The sequence below is a fragment of the Haliotis asinina genome, chromosome 12 (genome assembly GCF_037392515.1).
Source record: "Haliotis asinina isolate JCU_RB_2024 chromosome 12, JCU_Hal_asi_v2, whole genome shotgun sequence".
Taxonomy (NCBI): domain Eukaryota; kingdom Metazoa; phylum Mollusca; class Gastropoda; order Lepetellida; family Haliotidae; genus Haliotis; species Haliotis asinina.
Genome location: NC_090291.1, coordinates 18,091,126 through 18,105,925, shown reverse-complemented (window position 1 = coordinate 18,105,925; position 14,800 = coordinate 18,091,126). Strand labels below are relative to the sequence as shown.

The window sequence follows — 14,800 nt, the reverse complement described above, 5'->3', positions numbered from 1 at the left end:
CCAAAATTAAATGAAGAGTTCCTAAATTACCAGTTTTCTCCCTTAGCTGTTAATTACTTTTGTATGTATATTATGACGTTTAACGCGGAACACAGGTCGAAACCTCCCAGTGTGTTCAATTGGTATTGTGATAACACAATAACGCGATATGTTTTAACTTTAGTCCTGTGTGTTAACTTTGTTCATTAATACATCATATTGGAGTGAGAAGTGATTTATATATACATAAACCTTCAAGCGCCTAACAGGCAGCTTGGGTGATCCTAACTAGATTGTCCACTTTGAACAAGATATCTTGCCTGGAAAAGGCGTGTTACAAATATTCTCATTATTAATATCTGCAAATGAAATGGACTACCTATATCACACATATTGGAGTGAGAAGTGATTAAACATATATGTTTTGGACTGTTTATGATTCGGTGTCGCACTAATGTTTACGTAAATTTGACGTGTTGCAGGCAGCCCTTTTCTATCGTTATGACATCGACTGGTAAATATACGTCTATGAAATCAGGCAACCTACCTAAAACAGATACTGAGCGTAACGATGAAGAACGTCATACCACAGTGAACCAAGTCATGGAGGAGTAAATTTGATCACGAATAGTTGGCGAGATACCGTCCCAAGTCTTCACTGGCTGTAACTATCAGCGGCAAATATTGAAAAGGGCATAGAAACTTTGTAAGTGACCTGGTCTCTTTCCTAAATTTCGTTTTCACACTTCATTGACCTGTATTGCTGTGTTGGTACGATCTTTCACACTTGCCAGCATCTTTTTTTTTATATTTTTTGTCTTACTCTGTTGAACGTGCTATGAATAGATCAGTGAGTTCATCACGTCCACTACCCGTTATGCAACCTTACTGAAACCATACCCACTTACTCTCGGAAAGACAGTGAATATGATCTATGACAAAATGGGTTTGTTAGTTGTTCTGTCAGTGTTTTCATGTGGCAGTTTGCTGATGTTTAACTGAAGTTGTATTGGGAAAACTGCATGAAGAACTCTTGCCACATGCACAACTCGTCATTTAGTCTCTCTCTCTCTCTCTCTCTCTCTCTCTCTCTCTCTCTCTGTGTGTATGTGTGTGTGTGTGTGTGTGTGTGTGTATTTAATACACGTTCTTGAAGCCCGTTTTGTGTGGCAGGTTTTTGGCTGTTTCAAGTATGACTAATGTGAGCATACAAGACCTTGAGTCCAAGATACCGGACGATGCCGAAATCCAAAAGGTAAGACACAAAAGGGAACGTTATAACGGTATACTATCATAGATAGGTTTTAAATTGTCATCATTGAGTAAACCATTTCTCACGTATGTGGATGTGTCCAAGAGCGTTCGCTGGGATGCTCACGGATGGTAGTTGAGGATTTTTGATGGAAAGAAGAAGGAAGACAGAAGTCACCCCGATGACACTCTGTCACTTAAACACTTGCAGAAGTCAACGCACAATACTTCCCATTCTGTCGATGATCTGTGTCCATCTCCTAGACCTGGGACTGCTTCTCTGACTGATCATGTCTGCCAGGTTTTATCAACAGGAACTCTACGCCACGGTGTCCAAGGTCATTACTCTATGGACATCAACATACGTCAGATCCTCCGAAACATGGAGCTGTTAACCGACATTTGCTGATAGCATAGAGAATTAAAGTGTCCTACTCGGATGGGGGGTTTTGATAGGCGGGGTACACTGAATGTATGCTGAATGCCGTTACGGACAAAGGGGATAGAATGTTGGTATACTTTGGATGCACATTGAAACAATTAAGTTGTTTGAACATACTGAAATCTTTACTCTGCGACATTACGATTTCTCTGTCAACAGCATTATATTTATATTCATTAAATGAAATTCAGCCATGACCCATCCATTTACCAAAATTCTTAAACGAAGGACACCTTCATGCAGATATTTTAAATATGGACAAACCTGATGGATTGTATATATGTTATCACCTGTCATGGTTATCGCCTGTCATGGTCAGCGCCCACTTACGGACGGCATGCTGAAATATTCAACCCAAAATAGGGTTTTTTTTATATGGTTAGCCAGACTCAGCAATATTGCAGCTATATGGCGGCGATCTGTAAGACCCGAATGTCTTCTACAGCGGAGCTAAGAGTTTGAGTAAACGTCCTTGTTGACGTTCACTATGTAATAAATTTTAATTTATGTATTCCAGAATCAAGACACTGACGAAGCCCATGGTGATAACTCAAAATGGTCCAACCAGTTCCAGAGTACCTTGGCCATGCTTGGATTCAGTGTTGGAATGGGCAATCTATGGAGATTCCCCTATGTCTGCCAAAGAAATGGTGGAGGTAAGATTTAGCTGAACACCAGAGTAAAACTGCAATCAATCAGTACGACTAAGGATCAGTTTTCATCTAATGTTTTTACAACATAGTCGATTTTCATTCGATTGATCATATCCTATGATTTTGTATGCTTTTGAACCTATTTGTTTTCAGGTGCATTCCTGATTCCATATATCATCTTCGTGGTATTTTTGTCCATGCCGCTATTTTTTCTCGAAGTTGCACTTGGTCAGTTTTCCTCTCGCGGGCCAATAAAGGTGTGGTCGATGTGTCCAATCATGACAGGTACTTTTCATGGAAATATAAAGCATCCACAAAAATAAAAAAAGATTAATGATTACCTTCCATAAAAAACACGACGATGTGCAGTCAAATGATCATTTACCAATTAGCTAGTTCAAAGATCCTTCCTCATCGATTTTGATAGGAATATATATCCTGAAGTATATCTAGGATAACTGAAGAAATTAAACCTTCCCCACTGACAGTCAACATGGTTTCTCGTTTAGGTTTTAGAGCGAGTACAATGATTTCACTAATATATATTACTCAGTATCCTCGACAAACGAGTGAATATTGAATTAAATTTGTAAATGTGTCAGAGCAAAAATAGTAAGCTGAACGCTTTTTTTCCTTCTTGTTTGTGACAGGTATCGGTTATGGTATTCTGACTCTCGGCTGTCTCATCGTGCCATACTTCAGTATGGTGTTTGCCTGGGCCCTCTACTACATATATAGCTCCTTCTCTACGGTACTGCCCTGGACAACCTGCGATAACACATGGAACACACCACAATGTGTTTCTTCAAGGGAGACGCGTTTCTTTAATCCCCAGAATATGTCAAAGGAACATGTCACTCTCCGAGCAGAGAGTGGGAATACTTCTTCAGAAATAGCAAGTGTCTTTGGGCACACGTCCACTGAGGAATTCTGGCAGTAAGTCTTCGCAGAAATCTCTTCAGAGATCAGACTCTATTCAGTTTTCCACATTAGAAAGCACCGCTAGTAGGGTTTGCTTTTAACAGTAAAATGCAAACATTATCTTGATCGGTCATCTATTTAACATAGCAAGTATCCATCCAAGGTCATTGTTCTAGCATTATACACTACGCGATGACAAATGCAGCCAGCTCTCGGCATATTTCACTGTATTGTTTCATGATAACCGCATGCCCATGGTCTAGATATACAAGCTGCCAGATGTGTGTCTGTTACCCATTTCAGAATCCAGTGATCAACGGTTTTGATGCTGATGTACGCATATTATGATTCATCCTCAAATTAATGTGTCAATGTTTCTTTACCCAACGATGTAAATTTTAACGACAAGCGACCTCCCACAACTAATGTGTAGGCGGTGTTTACTTAATACCTTTCTCATTCCAGCTCTTTCACAAAATGTGAGTGAGTGACTTCAGTTCTACGCTGCACTCAGCAATATTCCAGCTATATGGCGGCTGTCTGTAAATAATCGAGTCTGGACCAGACAGTCCAGTGACCAATAACACGAGCATCGATCTGCGCAATTGGGAACCGATTACATGTGTCAACCAAGTCAGCGAGCCTGACCACCCGATCCCGTTAGTCGCGTCTTACGACAAGCATAGTCGCCTTGTATGGCAAGCATGGGTTGCTAAAGGCCTATTCTACCCCGGGACCTTCACGTGTCTTTACAAAATGTACTGGGCACAGTCATTCATGTGACAGTTTACCACACGGCCATGACCTTTACACTACAAGCTAGCGCCTGCATGCATAAAATATTCCCTTCATCCTCCATACCAACATGCGCATAACCAAAATTGTAACAGACATGAGTTTCGGTAATAGCTGCACGATAATAACCTACAAATAGCGAACACATTACAAGTATCACATTAGCTGTGACGACCGCTAATGACTTTGAATGGCATTACGGGTAAGGTGTTGAACATTTACGTTGACTGTATGTAGGGAAGTGTATAACAGCGCAACCATTGTTTCAAACATTCATTTACACTCCATTCTAATAGGCACTGTTGATGAATCACTATCAAATTGCAGGGTTTAAGAACTTCAGTATTCCTCTACCTATTTGCACATCAACATAATGGGCAATTACCTATGAAAGATCCCAACTGCATAGAACAAAATGCTTGAATATGTTTCAGTATCTCCAGTTATAGACAGTGTGATTGAATCAAAGATCATAGGACCCTACCATTTGTGACCATTCCTGTGCAGAATGTGTGTGAACATTTATCAACCAGCATAATTAACTACATCAATACTATCGACAGTGGAATTGTTTAACTTGCAAAATGCTAATTTGTTGTTGGTCTCGGACAGTTACAGTGCACTTTCACAGGTAACAATTCTTATGTTTCAGATATCGTGTTCTGGACATCTCCTCAGGGGTCGACGACCTTGGGCCAATACAACCCCATCTGGTTCTCTGTTGGTTCCTTACATGTGTGGTTGTATTGCTCTGCATCATTAAAGGAGTCGGATCTGTCGGAAAGGTACTGGCTATCCATATGTATCATTCACTAATGTATCAGGCTCGGTCTCTTTGTTATGTTGATCATATCTTGAAAAGAAACATGTGTTTGGAAATTACATTAATGTAAGACCGAATTGGAACTGGACACACGAACAGATAACCAGTTACATGATTACACTACATTTCTTCAAGGAATTCCGGTGAATGAACAGGGAGTGAGACTCGTTGTCAATAATTTTCTTCGAGATCAAACACCAACTGACGATATACAGGTTACAATTAACAGCCTGTAACTGTTAACAAAACCCATAAATTTCTTAATATTTCTTTATGATTGAATCTCCCAAAATTCGCACTTTCGTCCATATTGGCATATTGGAACACCCGTCGTTTTGTGCACAGTTTCTCTTCAAATTGTGATAAAGAGTTTTAATATATGCTGGATATGTTCAGCAAACGTCTTTAAAACGTCTACGAAAACAATCTGATAAAAGTGCATTTATGCTAAAACGTGCGCATTCCCATTTATTATCCATAACCTGAGGTTACATTCACACAAGGTTACGTCTTGTATAAGGTTATATTAACTACGTCACATACCTGCCGTCAGAATCAGCTGGTCTGAAAAAGGTGACCAACAAGATCGGGTGGCCATCAGGTTCGCTGATTTGATTGACACATATTATCTACCCCAGATGCTCGTGCCGCGGAACACTGGCTTGTCCTGAATATTGCTGAGTGCGACGTTGGCCAACAAATAAACAAACTTAGTCTGTGATCCTAGGTGACCTCATTTCTCATTACAATTGCAAGCAAACCAGCATGCGTCATTAGGATTTTTTTCAAGTGTAGCTCCTAAGACTACCAATTGTTTAAGAGCTTCTTGTATATGTTCAGTATCATGAGGCAAAGTCTATACAACAATATAGAAAGAATACTGTTTTATCCTTCAGGTAGTCTATGTGACGGCATTGATGCCTTACGTTCTTCTGACGGTGCTTTTGATCCGGGCGTGCACCATGCCTGGCGCAAAGGATGGAATTTTATTCTATCTGACGCCCGACTTTGCACGTCTTAGACACTCTCAGGTATTGTGAACCCTGTTGCAACACCTCTTCGGGCTTGGTTGGATGTCTCTTTATTCTCGCAGTACAACAGTTTGAGGCAGGTCGAGTGTCCAAACAGTGTAACCAGTGTAACGGTGAAATCACTCGGGCAGTAGATGGTCAGGATTGGCTAGTCAGTGATCGCCCCTCCTTTTCCCTGACTTGCCTCTCTGCTTGTCTGTCAACAGGCCTCACACATTAATACAATATATGCAGATAAAACATTGATGGAAATGGGTAAAACGTTCTAATTTGGTATATACATTTTCCCCACACTATTATCTTTTGAAGCGCCAGAATCAACTTTCAGATTAAAATGTGCGTCTTTGTCATACATGTAGGTGTGGCTTGAAGCTCTGATACAAGTGTTCTTCTCAATGGGTCCGTCATGGGGCACACTGATAACATTGGCGAGTCACAACCCGTTCCACAGCAGCATAATAAGGTATTCTTCCTCAAATAGTACGTTCTAAAATGACATCGTAATCTTTCCTTCCATGTGAGACTGATTTATATTTCGTAACACCAGTGGTGTACTTAATACAATTCAGCTCACCTGCACAATATTTGTCTGGTCAGCAGGATGTCTCTCTTGAAAACCATTACAAATGACCGTTGACACAGCCTCTAGGACAAGGAGTGAACATATATATATCTTCTGTAACGCGGTCTGGCTTTGGTGACTGGCGGTCTGTAGCTCGTATTTTATTGACATCTATCTATCTATCTATCTATCTATCTATCTATCCATCTATCTATCTATCTATCTATCTATCTATCTATCTATCTATCTATCTATCTATCTATCTATCTATCTATCGGTGTGTGTGCATTATGAATATATAAAATATTTTGACACAGGACAACAGTCGTCGTAACAGTAGCTGGAAGCTTCACTAGTGTGTTTGCTGGCTTCGTGGTCTTTTCTACCGTCGGGTACCTGGCTCACAGTCTTCAGCAATCCATTGATGACGTCGTAACATCAGGTAGTGAAATGAAACCACCCTGGTTGCAGTTGGACATAGGAGGCATTATTTTCAGAAATACAAGCTCCTTTGTTTCCATGCCATGCTTTGATCTGTTCCGCCGCGTGTCCTGAGCACACATTGCACTTTTAGATAATATGGAATAAGTAAAGTATCAGGACGTATTTGGTTAACTGGTCATATAAGAGTGACACTTGTGTGTCAGTGTGTGTCTGCTCCTGGACCGTTTATCGTTGCTCGCATATATATTCCATGCATATTTGCCTTTTGTTATTTACACTCGAACTGCGTGAATGTTGGTTGGTATCATCTTTCAACAGAGCGGTTTCAACCCATACATCTGATCATTCAAAGGTGGTGGTCTGGGTTGAGTATTCAATATATATGCAAACAGTTCTTTATTCAGTTAATTCCAATCTGCATGTGCATTCGAAAGTCAGTACAAACAACAGTTATATCAAGATCGTGTGTAATATACCTGTAATATACCACTATTGTTTTCTACACAAATGCCTAAAGAACCATTCTGCATCTCTTCAATATCGTCCCTCTGTCATCTCTAGGCATACATATGCCTATGTATGCAAGTGATTTCTAACTTTGGCATTGGATGTGTATCAATATTCGTTTGATATAACGACCACAATGCATCATTCAGGAGTCCCGCACTTGAGTCTAGATCAGAAATATGATCACAAATGTGTCATGTTTGTGACAAGAGCCACAATATGAGTATCGTATTAGGTGATTGTATTTCATGGAAACCAGTGTTTGTATCCAGTTTACAAGATGTGTGCTGAGGTGCATTAAAAATAAAAGAACATTTTGCGATCAGGGGAGTTCGAGAGTAGAATTATTAGAAAACACAAAACACTTCCTTAAATTTGTGTATGCCTAAATAATATGACTGGAGTGATCTGTCGAAGTTGTTCGTTTGAACGATCATTGGAATTTGGAACAATTCGTAATTTACTCAGGTCTATGCCAATGAAATATACCTCTTTCAGGACCTGGCATTGGGTTTATCATATATCCAGAAGCAGTTGCACTTCTTCCGGTACCTCAGCTATGGTCGGTCCTCTTCTTTGTAACAACGTTGATGATGGTGATAGACTCTGTGGTAATTCAGTTTCAATAGTGATGTCTACCACGATTTCAAATTATCAAATATTATTTGATTCTGTGCATTTGAATTTGACATAAAGACTTTAAAAATGATTTAATTAGCCGTGAAGACATTTCCTATCTAGAGATGTCGAGTGTGACAAAGGAGCCACAATATGCACAACTAAATGTATCGTTGCAACCGATATAGGTCAGGCATTCAGTGGCTCAAGACTTGCGTGGTCAAGTTAAGTATCCCCCTACCACCAAGTCTTCAAAGACAGATATTGAATTAAGAAATGTTTGAAGATAGTTTGTCTCCTCTACTCGTGTTCAATTTTCCATGAAGGACGAAGTTTCCAAATTCAAAGCATTATTTAAACAAACTTATGTAAAGAGAATTTCTGAGTTTATTTCATTTGCATGTTGTCGCATGTGCACTACCCTTGAGAAAGGATCGTCGTTTTGCAATCAACACTTGCTTTAGGTATATATAAAATGGTACATGTGAAATGTTGCGAAAGGTATACTGATGTCTGATCAAAGACTTTCCGTTCTTTAAAACCTTATTTCGGAATTACTTCAACACTGCTATATTTAAAAGTGACACAAAGTTCCGTGAACAAATTTTATCAGTTGTCGATGAAATAAACTTACTTTGACTACTGGCCAAAACCTAATACGCATCCAGTCTTGTAATATATTTGATGTGAAATGTTTGTTTACAATTTGCAATATCGTCTTTCTGTTACTCATTCACGGTTTCTGTAATTGGTAGTTCGCAAATGCTGAATCAGCTCTCAGATGTATAAAAGAACTTCTACCAGGGAGGTTTCATTTCAAGTACATGCAGCCCGTTATGGCCACTGCCTTCATGGGAGCAACGTTTCTTGTGGGGATAATCTTTACCACTAGAGTGAGTTTTACATTAAACTAAAATTTAATAATATTCCCATATACAATTGGGGCGGTGGACAATCTCGTGGTTAAAGCTTTCGCTTGTCATGCCGAAGACATGAGTTCGATTCCCAGGATGGGTACAGTGTGTGAAGCCTATTGCTGATGTCGAATATTCCTTGAATATTGCTGAAATGCTGAATACTCGCTCACTCATATACAATTACACTTGAAAGGTGTATAGAGAAAAAAACATGAACGATAGTCTTGTAAAAATCATACGTTACACGTATTTACCTTAGAAGGTTTTTTTCCCTTGTTGATTGATGTCGATTCTACATGCTGCCTTCTACCTATGTAGTGACTGTATTTTACAGGGAGGCGTGTACCTGTTTACCTTGATTGATTGGTATGTAGCGGCAGTCGTTTTGTTTGTCACTGCAGTACTTCAGTGCATCGCCATCGGCTGGTTATACGGTGAGTCACCTTCTCAAACAATATCATCTTCTGTCTCCACATAAAATCAGGTTGAGAGATGATTGCCTTCACTTGATGTGTTTTGTTTTTTGTTTGCTTGGGTTTTTTTTGTTGGTTTTTTTTTTTGTTTTTTTTTTTTGTGTGTTTTTTGTGTGTTTGTTTGTTTTTGCAGACGTACTTTAATTTCAAAATTTCATGTTATAGTCCTATTTAAGATGGCCTTGTGACTTGCTTGATTGTGTCTCATTGTCCTCCACAACGCCTAACGTTGTTCACAATATCACTGATTGACTCGTGTATGTAGAGGACGATCAAGAGAGCTACAAACGAATCGACTCAAACACACACGTTTTTGATGATGCCAACGATATAATAATTGTACATCTTCAGGAGCTGAACGCTTCTCTGCTGACGTAGAAGCCATGACAGGCAGACCACTGCCAGCCATCTACATGATTGTGTGTTTCATCTTCATTCCTACGGCCTTGCTGGTAACAAAGTCATCTACTCCTTATAAAACATAAGCACTGGATTAGTGTTCCTTGCATCATGTTAGTGTTCGACTTTTAACAAACATCCAAATCATCCACACCTTTATAATCAGGGTAACGAGAGCCCACAGTTTTACTTGTTTAACAGTATTCATTTCCTACTTTCTAGTGAGCGTTAAAGGCACTATAGTCGTGAACGGATATGAATGAATCAATGAAAAACAGTGAGGGTTCCATGTGTTTGCGACAAATGAAAGGGTTAGCCTGTTGTCCCTAACAAGTTTTCACCGCATAAAGAATAATGTGTATGTTTTTGACGTCTTCGCTTCACAAAACCTGATCACAAAAATTGAAAGAAACAATTGAGAAACTATAGAAGAACTAATGCAGAAATGGTTATATGAATGGATATATTCCACATTAGTCAACAGAAGCACATACGTCTAACTTACATTGTTATATGTAACAAGACATATTTCCATAAACGCGCGAACTCTCTAGGCCATTCATGTTATATATAATTATACCTGAGTGTGTGAGTTTACGTATATTGCGCACTAAGCACTATTTACAGCCATATGACAGAGGTGTGGAAATATTTATCCTTGGAGAGACAATCTTATGATCAACATCATGAGCATCGATATGTGAACAATTGACATGGGTCAACAAAGTCAGCGAGCTTGACCACCCGACCCCGTTAGTTGCCTCTTACGGCAAGCATGGGTTACTGAAGATATATTAGAGAATCTCATCCAATTGTATACTGATATCAGTTACGTCGTGATTTGAGAGTTACAAATATCCAAGACTAACCGATGACACTTTTACTTTTATCAACAAATCTTGATACCTTTGATGTCGGAAGATTCTGTTTATCATAAAACCTCAGTGTTCATTGGTTTTCAAAGAAACATGTACGTACATCTCTTGCAATGCAGCGAGGTCAGTGTAACATTGTCACGTCGTCAATTTCATAACGCCATGGCATTATCGAGGCATTGAACACAATGTGCTGTCAAATCGATATCTGCTAGATCTTGTTGGATCTCACACAAGCAATATCTCCAGTGGAACATAGTTTTGGATGATAAATGTGATGTTGGACTTTTCATCATCTTGGGTCATGTAAAAATAATTGATATCATAAAGAATGAGATACACCGGCAGTCTCAAATGATCAAGAAAGTTATTGGCGTGGAATGTCCATTCAAAAATAGCTTTTCATAATCAAAGACCCCCTTTCTTTTAAGGTGGTGCTTGTTCTCACTATGGCTTCCTACGAGAACCCTACATACGGTTACTATAAGTACTCAGGATATGCTGTCGTCGCCGGATGGTGTATTGCTCTTGTGTCAGTTGTCCCTATTCCTGCAACCATGGTAATGACAATTATCAGGAAAAAAGGATCCCTGTCCGAGGTATATGTTGCTACCTTCAAACCTGTTTCACTGCTTCTAAATCGTAGACTATATACATTGAGTGAATGGATTAACATTTACTTCACATCAGCAACATTTCAAGGATATCGTAATATCAACTAATGCAACTAAACATACCTGTCAAAATATGGCATATTATTTCATGAATGTTTGGTACATAATATTATGAGAACAACTACCGTACCTTGTCAATGACGTTATTGCGCTAGCTAATAATCCTTCTCTTTTGCAGCGAGTTAAACAATCCGTGTCTCCAGACGTTGTCTGGCAAAGGTTAAGAAAGCGACATGATGTCGAAGAACGAACAGATTCAACCTCCATCAAAGATACTTTTTTCTTTATGTTCGGAATCAACAGAAGGAAGTGAGGGACATCATTTCTAAGTTATCCTACTACATTTTATGTGGCTTTTTGGGACGTCATCTGGCAACCACTTCACAGTCTTCCCGTACATTGTAGAGATTTTCACTTAAACGATGCAAGCAACGATCAATTGAACGTATATGGTTTAGTTTACTTCTATGTTGTCAACCAATAATGTGCTACCCGTTCTCGTTAAATGAAAAGAGGTCTTTGTGTTGTTTCACAGAAGTTAAAGAAATGTAATTTTAGAAAACAATGTTACTGGTCTCTCTGTACAATGACTTGTGTGCTAAGTTCCAGTTATTGCCCTTGCCCTTAACTCTGTGTGCCAAGCTGACATGAGAACGATGTTTCTCAGAAACCTTTGATTAAGATACAGGAATGTTTCAATACATGTCTATGATTTACATTTTTCAGACAGAGACAAATGATGACGTAAATTATGTTTGTGCACGATTACCTTAACTTTACTTTAGAATCTGAAATGGGGAGTTCCTTCCTGAGTTACTTCCCTTTCCTTCCCTCCCGACGACATATTTTCAATTCTGCACACCATGGCAACAGTGTGCAACTTTCTAAAAGTCTGCACGCTGATAACATATACTTGATAAGAAAGAGCTAAACAATGGTCCCGTTATAAATGGTTGCATCCTTTGATCTATGTTACTTCATTTCCTGAACGATGGATGCATTGGGTGAAGATTTCTTAGAAAAAAAGCAGTGAGGGAGGTTCCTCAGAGTCATTTGACGTAATATGCCCGTGGCAAAGGAAGAATTCGTGATAACAATGTTTTCCTTCCTAATTGTCTGTCATACTGACATACTACAAACTGCTGTGGATCAAGACCTGTTATTACAATCATCTGATCTGCAAATGGACAAACTAATGACTCGAAGCACCAACATAGATCTGCGATGTTTCGGCGCGCAATCAGCAATGTCCGACCCAGCAACCTGAACGCATGCCATGGCGTGATGTTTTCCATTTGCCTTCTATGTGCCTATTTACACGCTAAGAAATCAAACATGTAAGACTGCAGACGATAATACATTTTGTTGAGTTGTTCAGCTTTCGGTGTGAATTCATTTAATCACCTGTCAATGGTCTTGTCTTAGTAACAACACAATAAAAGCCATGGTTGTTGCGAAGCTTTAAAATAGTAGTATTTGAATTTTTGTAAGCTTGCGCTGTCTATCATATGTTGAATATTTTACATATGGTACACTTCATATTTTGAGGGCCAGTGGTGTAGTCAAGTGATTGAGGCATTCGCTCGTCACACCAAAGACGCGGGTTCCATCACCACATTCTAGTGTTTCTAGTGTTCTCTGGCTGTGATATTGCTAAATATGACGTAAGACCATACTCACTCATATTTAGATATGTGTATTGCAATTCTGGGCGACAAAATTTATCCGGAAGATTATTTCCCAATAATCCGCCTTATCTTCCTGTCGTGGAATACCCAGATCCAGCCTTTGATGCACTTTTGAATTGTTCAGTATGTTCTTTCTTCTTCGAGGAGGTTTTTAAAGGACAAACAAAGATTTAATCCAACTATATTCAAATCAAACCATCATTATATTTAAAAACACGTGCATTAAGAGCTACGTTAGTCAGTGGGTGCCATATCATGTTAATACATTTACATGAAATACGGGAAGTCAAAATGACTTAAGAAAGGTTAGGGGAGATATATGTCCGGAACACTCAAGGACCTGTCGAAACCAGTGTCACTGGTCCGATTTCAGTAGCCCATGCCGGCCCAACTGCTCATTAACAACAAATAAAACTGTTCTCTGTAACATGCACGTATCCAAACCCAATTTATTACAGATCAACCCCAAAAACGATTCCTCTACATAACACCGAATTGAGGATAACTCTTCCCAAGACTGTAGCCACGTTGAAGTCCCGACATTTCAAGCTTGAAAACGTGTTGAGAAAGCCGTCCTCCAGACTCAACCACATTGGATGATAGACAACAATGTGATTGTAACCCATGGTGACAGTGTAGGGATGCATATGGGTGCTTGCACTGTCGTCCAGAACTGATCTGGTCACTGCTGTCTGGAACCTATGCTGGATATGGATCACCCGTATCCATCTGTCCTGTTTTGGCGCCCCAAGGTGCGGACGTCATGTACGCTGGCAAGCAACTTCATTGCTCTTGTTCATATGATTCAACAAACCTGAAATTGTGTTTCGGTTGCAACTTCAGTGCACACTGACCAACAAACCGTCGATTTAGTCATTAAATAACCATTCTTCCCATATCAAAGTTGTTTTTTTTCAAATCCTGTCGTTTCACCCTGTTTACGAGTCGCATGACTTTGATTATTTCATATGACATACCGATAAACTGCATACCAAATAGCACATGCTACATTGCACCACTTTAAATGCATTTGATACTAGCATGCGTCGGTGATGGAAGTTGTTTACACTTGACACGCCAATACAGAATGAACATAACAGTCAGTTGTCAGACTGTGTTTTCGGAACAGAGTGGGCTGGTTTCGGTAGATGTGTCATGTATAGGAATTAGTTTCTGCTCATTTAAATCAGCCATCATACATTCGATAGAGGTGACTGTCCTATAACTGTTTTCCACATCTGGTTGCATTACTGACTGGTTCAATTATGATATACAAATGTAACGTAGCATCGGCTTTATTTCTTCCATTTGCGACCAGACTAACTGCCCACATAAAAGCAAGTCCATTATAAACACAAAGCCCAAAAACGACTTGAACGGATTTGAACCAAATCCTTTACTAACATGAATTTGACCAAAACCCAATTGCTGGCAATACGGGGAAAAGAACAAAATCTAGCTTTTTCTGAGAGCATTTCTTTCATTGATATTGACAAAATATCATGGAATGTAATTCTTCAACTTATGATGATACCCTTCTAGATGGTTATTGTACTCGTCCAATGGACAAACTGTGTCACTACAAACGAAAGGTATAGGAACATCCTAAAATTTGATAGTCATATATAAACTAAAATGTGGTGAGGTCATGTATGTACTCTTTTGTACTCTTTTGTGTGCGTAATGGACACTTTGAACATGTAGGAACTTGCAGTGATGTAACTGATTCAATATCCGTTTTGGTGAAA

At 39.3% G+C, this 14,800-nt stretch overlaps 1 protein-coding gene across 1 annotated transcript; it reads left to right on the top strand.

Moving 5' to 3' along the window:
- Positions 1 to 524: 524 nt before the first annotated feature.
- LOC137258476 (sodium- and chloride-dependent glycine transporter 2-like) lies at positions 525 to 12,831 on the top strand. Its single transcript, XM_067796161.1, has 15 exons — positions 525 to 685; positions 1,153 to 1,234; positions 2,190 to 2,328; positions 2,479 to 2,610; positions 2,976 to 3,261; positions 4,694 to 4,826; positions 5,761 to 5,895; positions 6,255 to 6,358; positions 6,775 to 6,899; positions 7,907 to 8,019; positions 8,782 to 8,919; positions 9,278 to 9,377; positions 9,768 to 9,868; positions 11,122 to 11,289; positions 11,543 to 12,831. Exons 2-15 carry the CDS (start codon positions 1,172 to 1,174, stop codon positions 11,675 to 11,677), a joined length of 1,872 nt encoding a protein of 623 aa, XP_067652262.1. The 5' UTR covers positions 525 to 685; positions 1,153 to 1,171; the 3' UTR covers positions 11,678 to 12,831.
- The last annotated feature ends 1,969 nt before the right edge of the window (positions 12,832 to 14,800 follow it).

Coding starts and splice junctions, on each gene's coding strand:
- LOC137258476 (XM_067796161.1), top strand. CDS start 1,172: ATGACTAATGTGAGCATACAAGACCTTGAGTCCAAGATACCGGACGAT. Junction 4,827..5,760: donor GAGTCGGATCTGTCGGAAAG/GTACTGGCTATC, acceptor TTTATCCTTCAG/GTAGTCTATGTGACGGCATT. Junction 6,900..7,906: donor TGATGACGTCGTAACATCAG/GTAGTGAAATGA, acceptor TACCTCTTTCAG/GACCTGGCATTGGGTTTATC.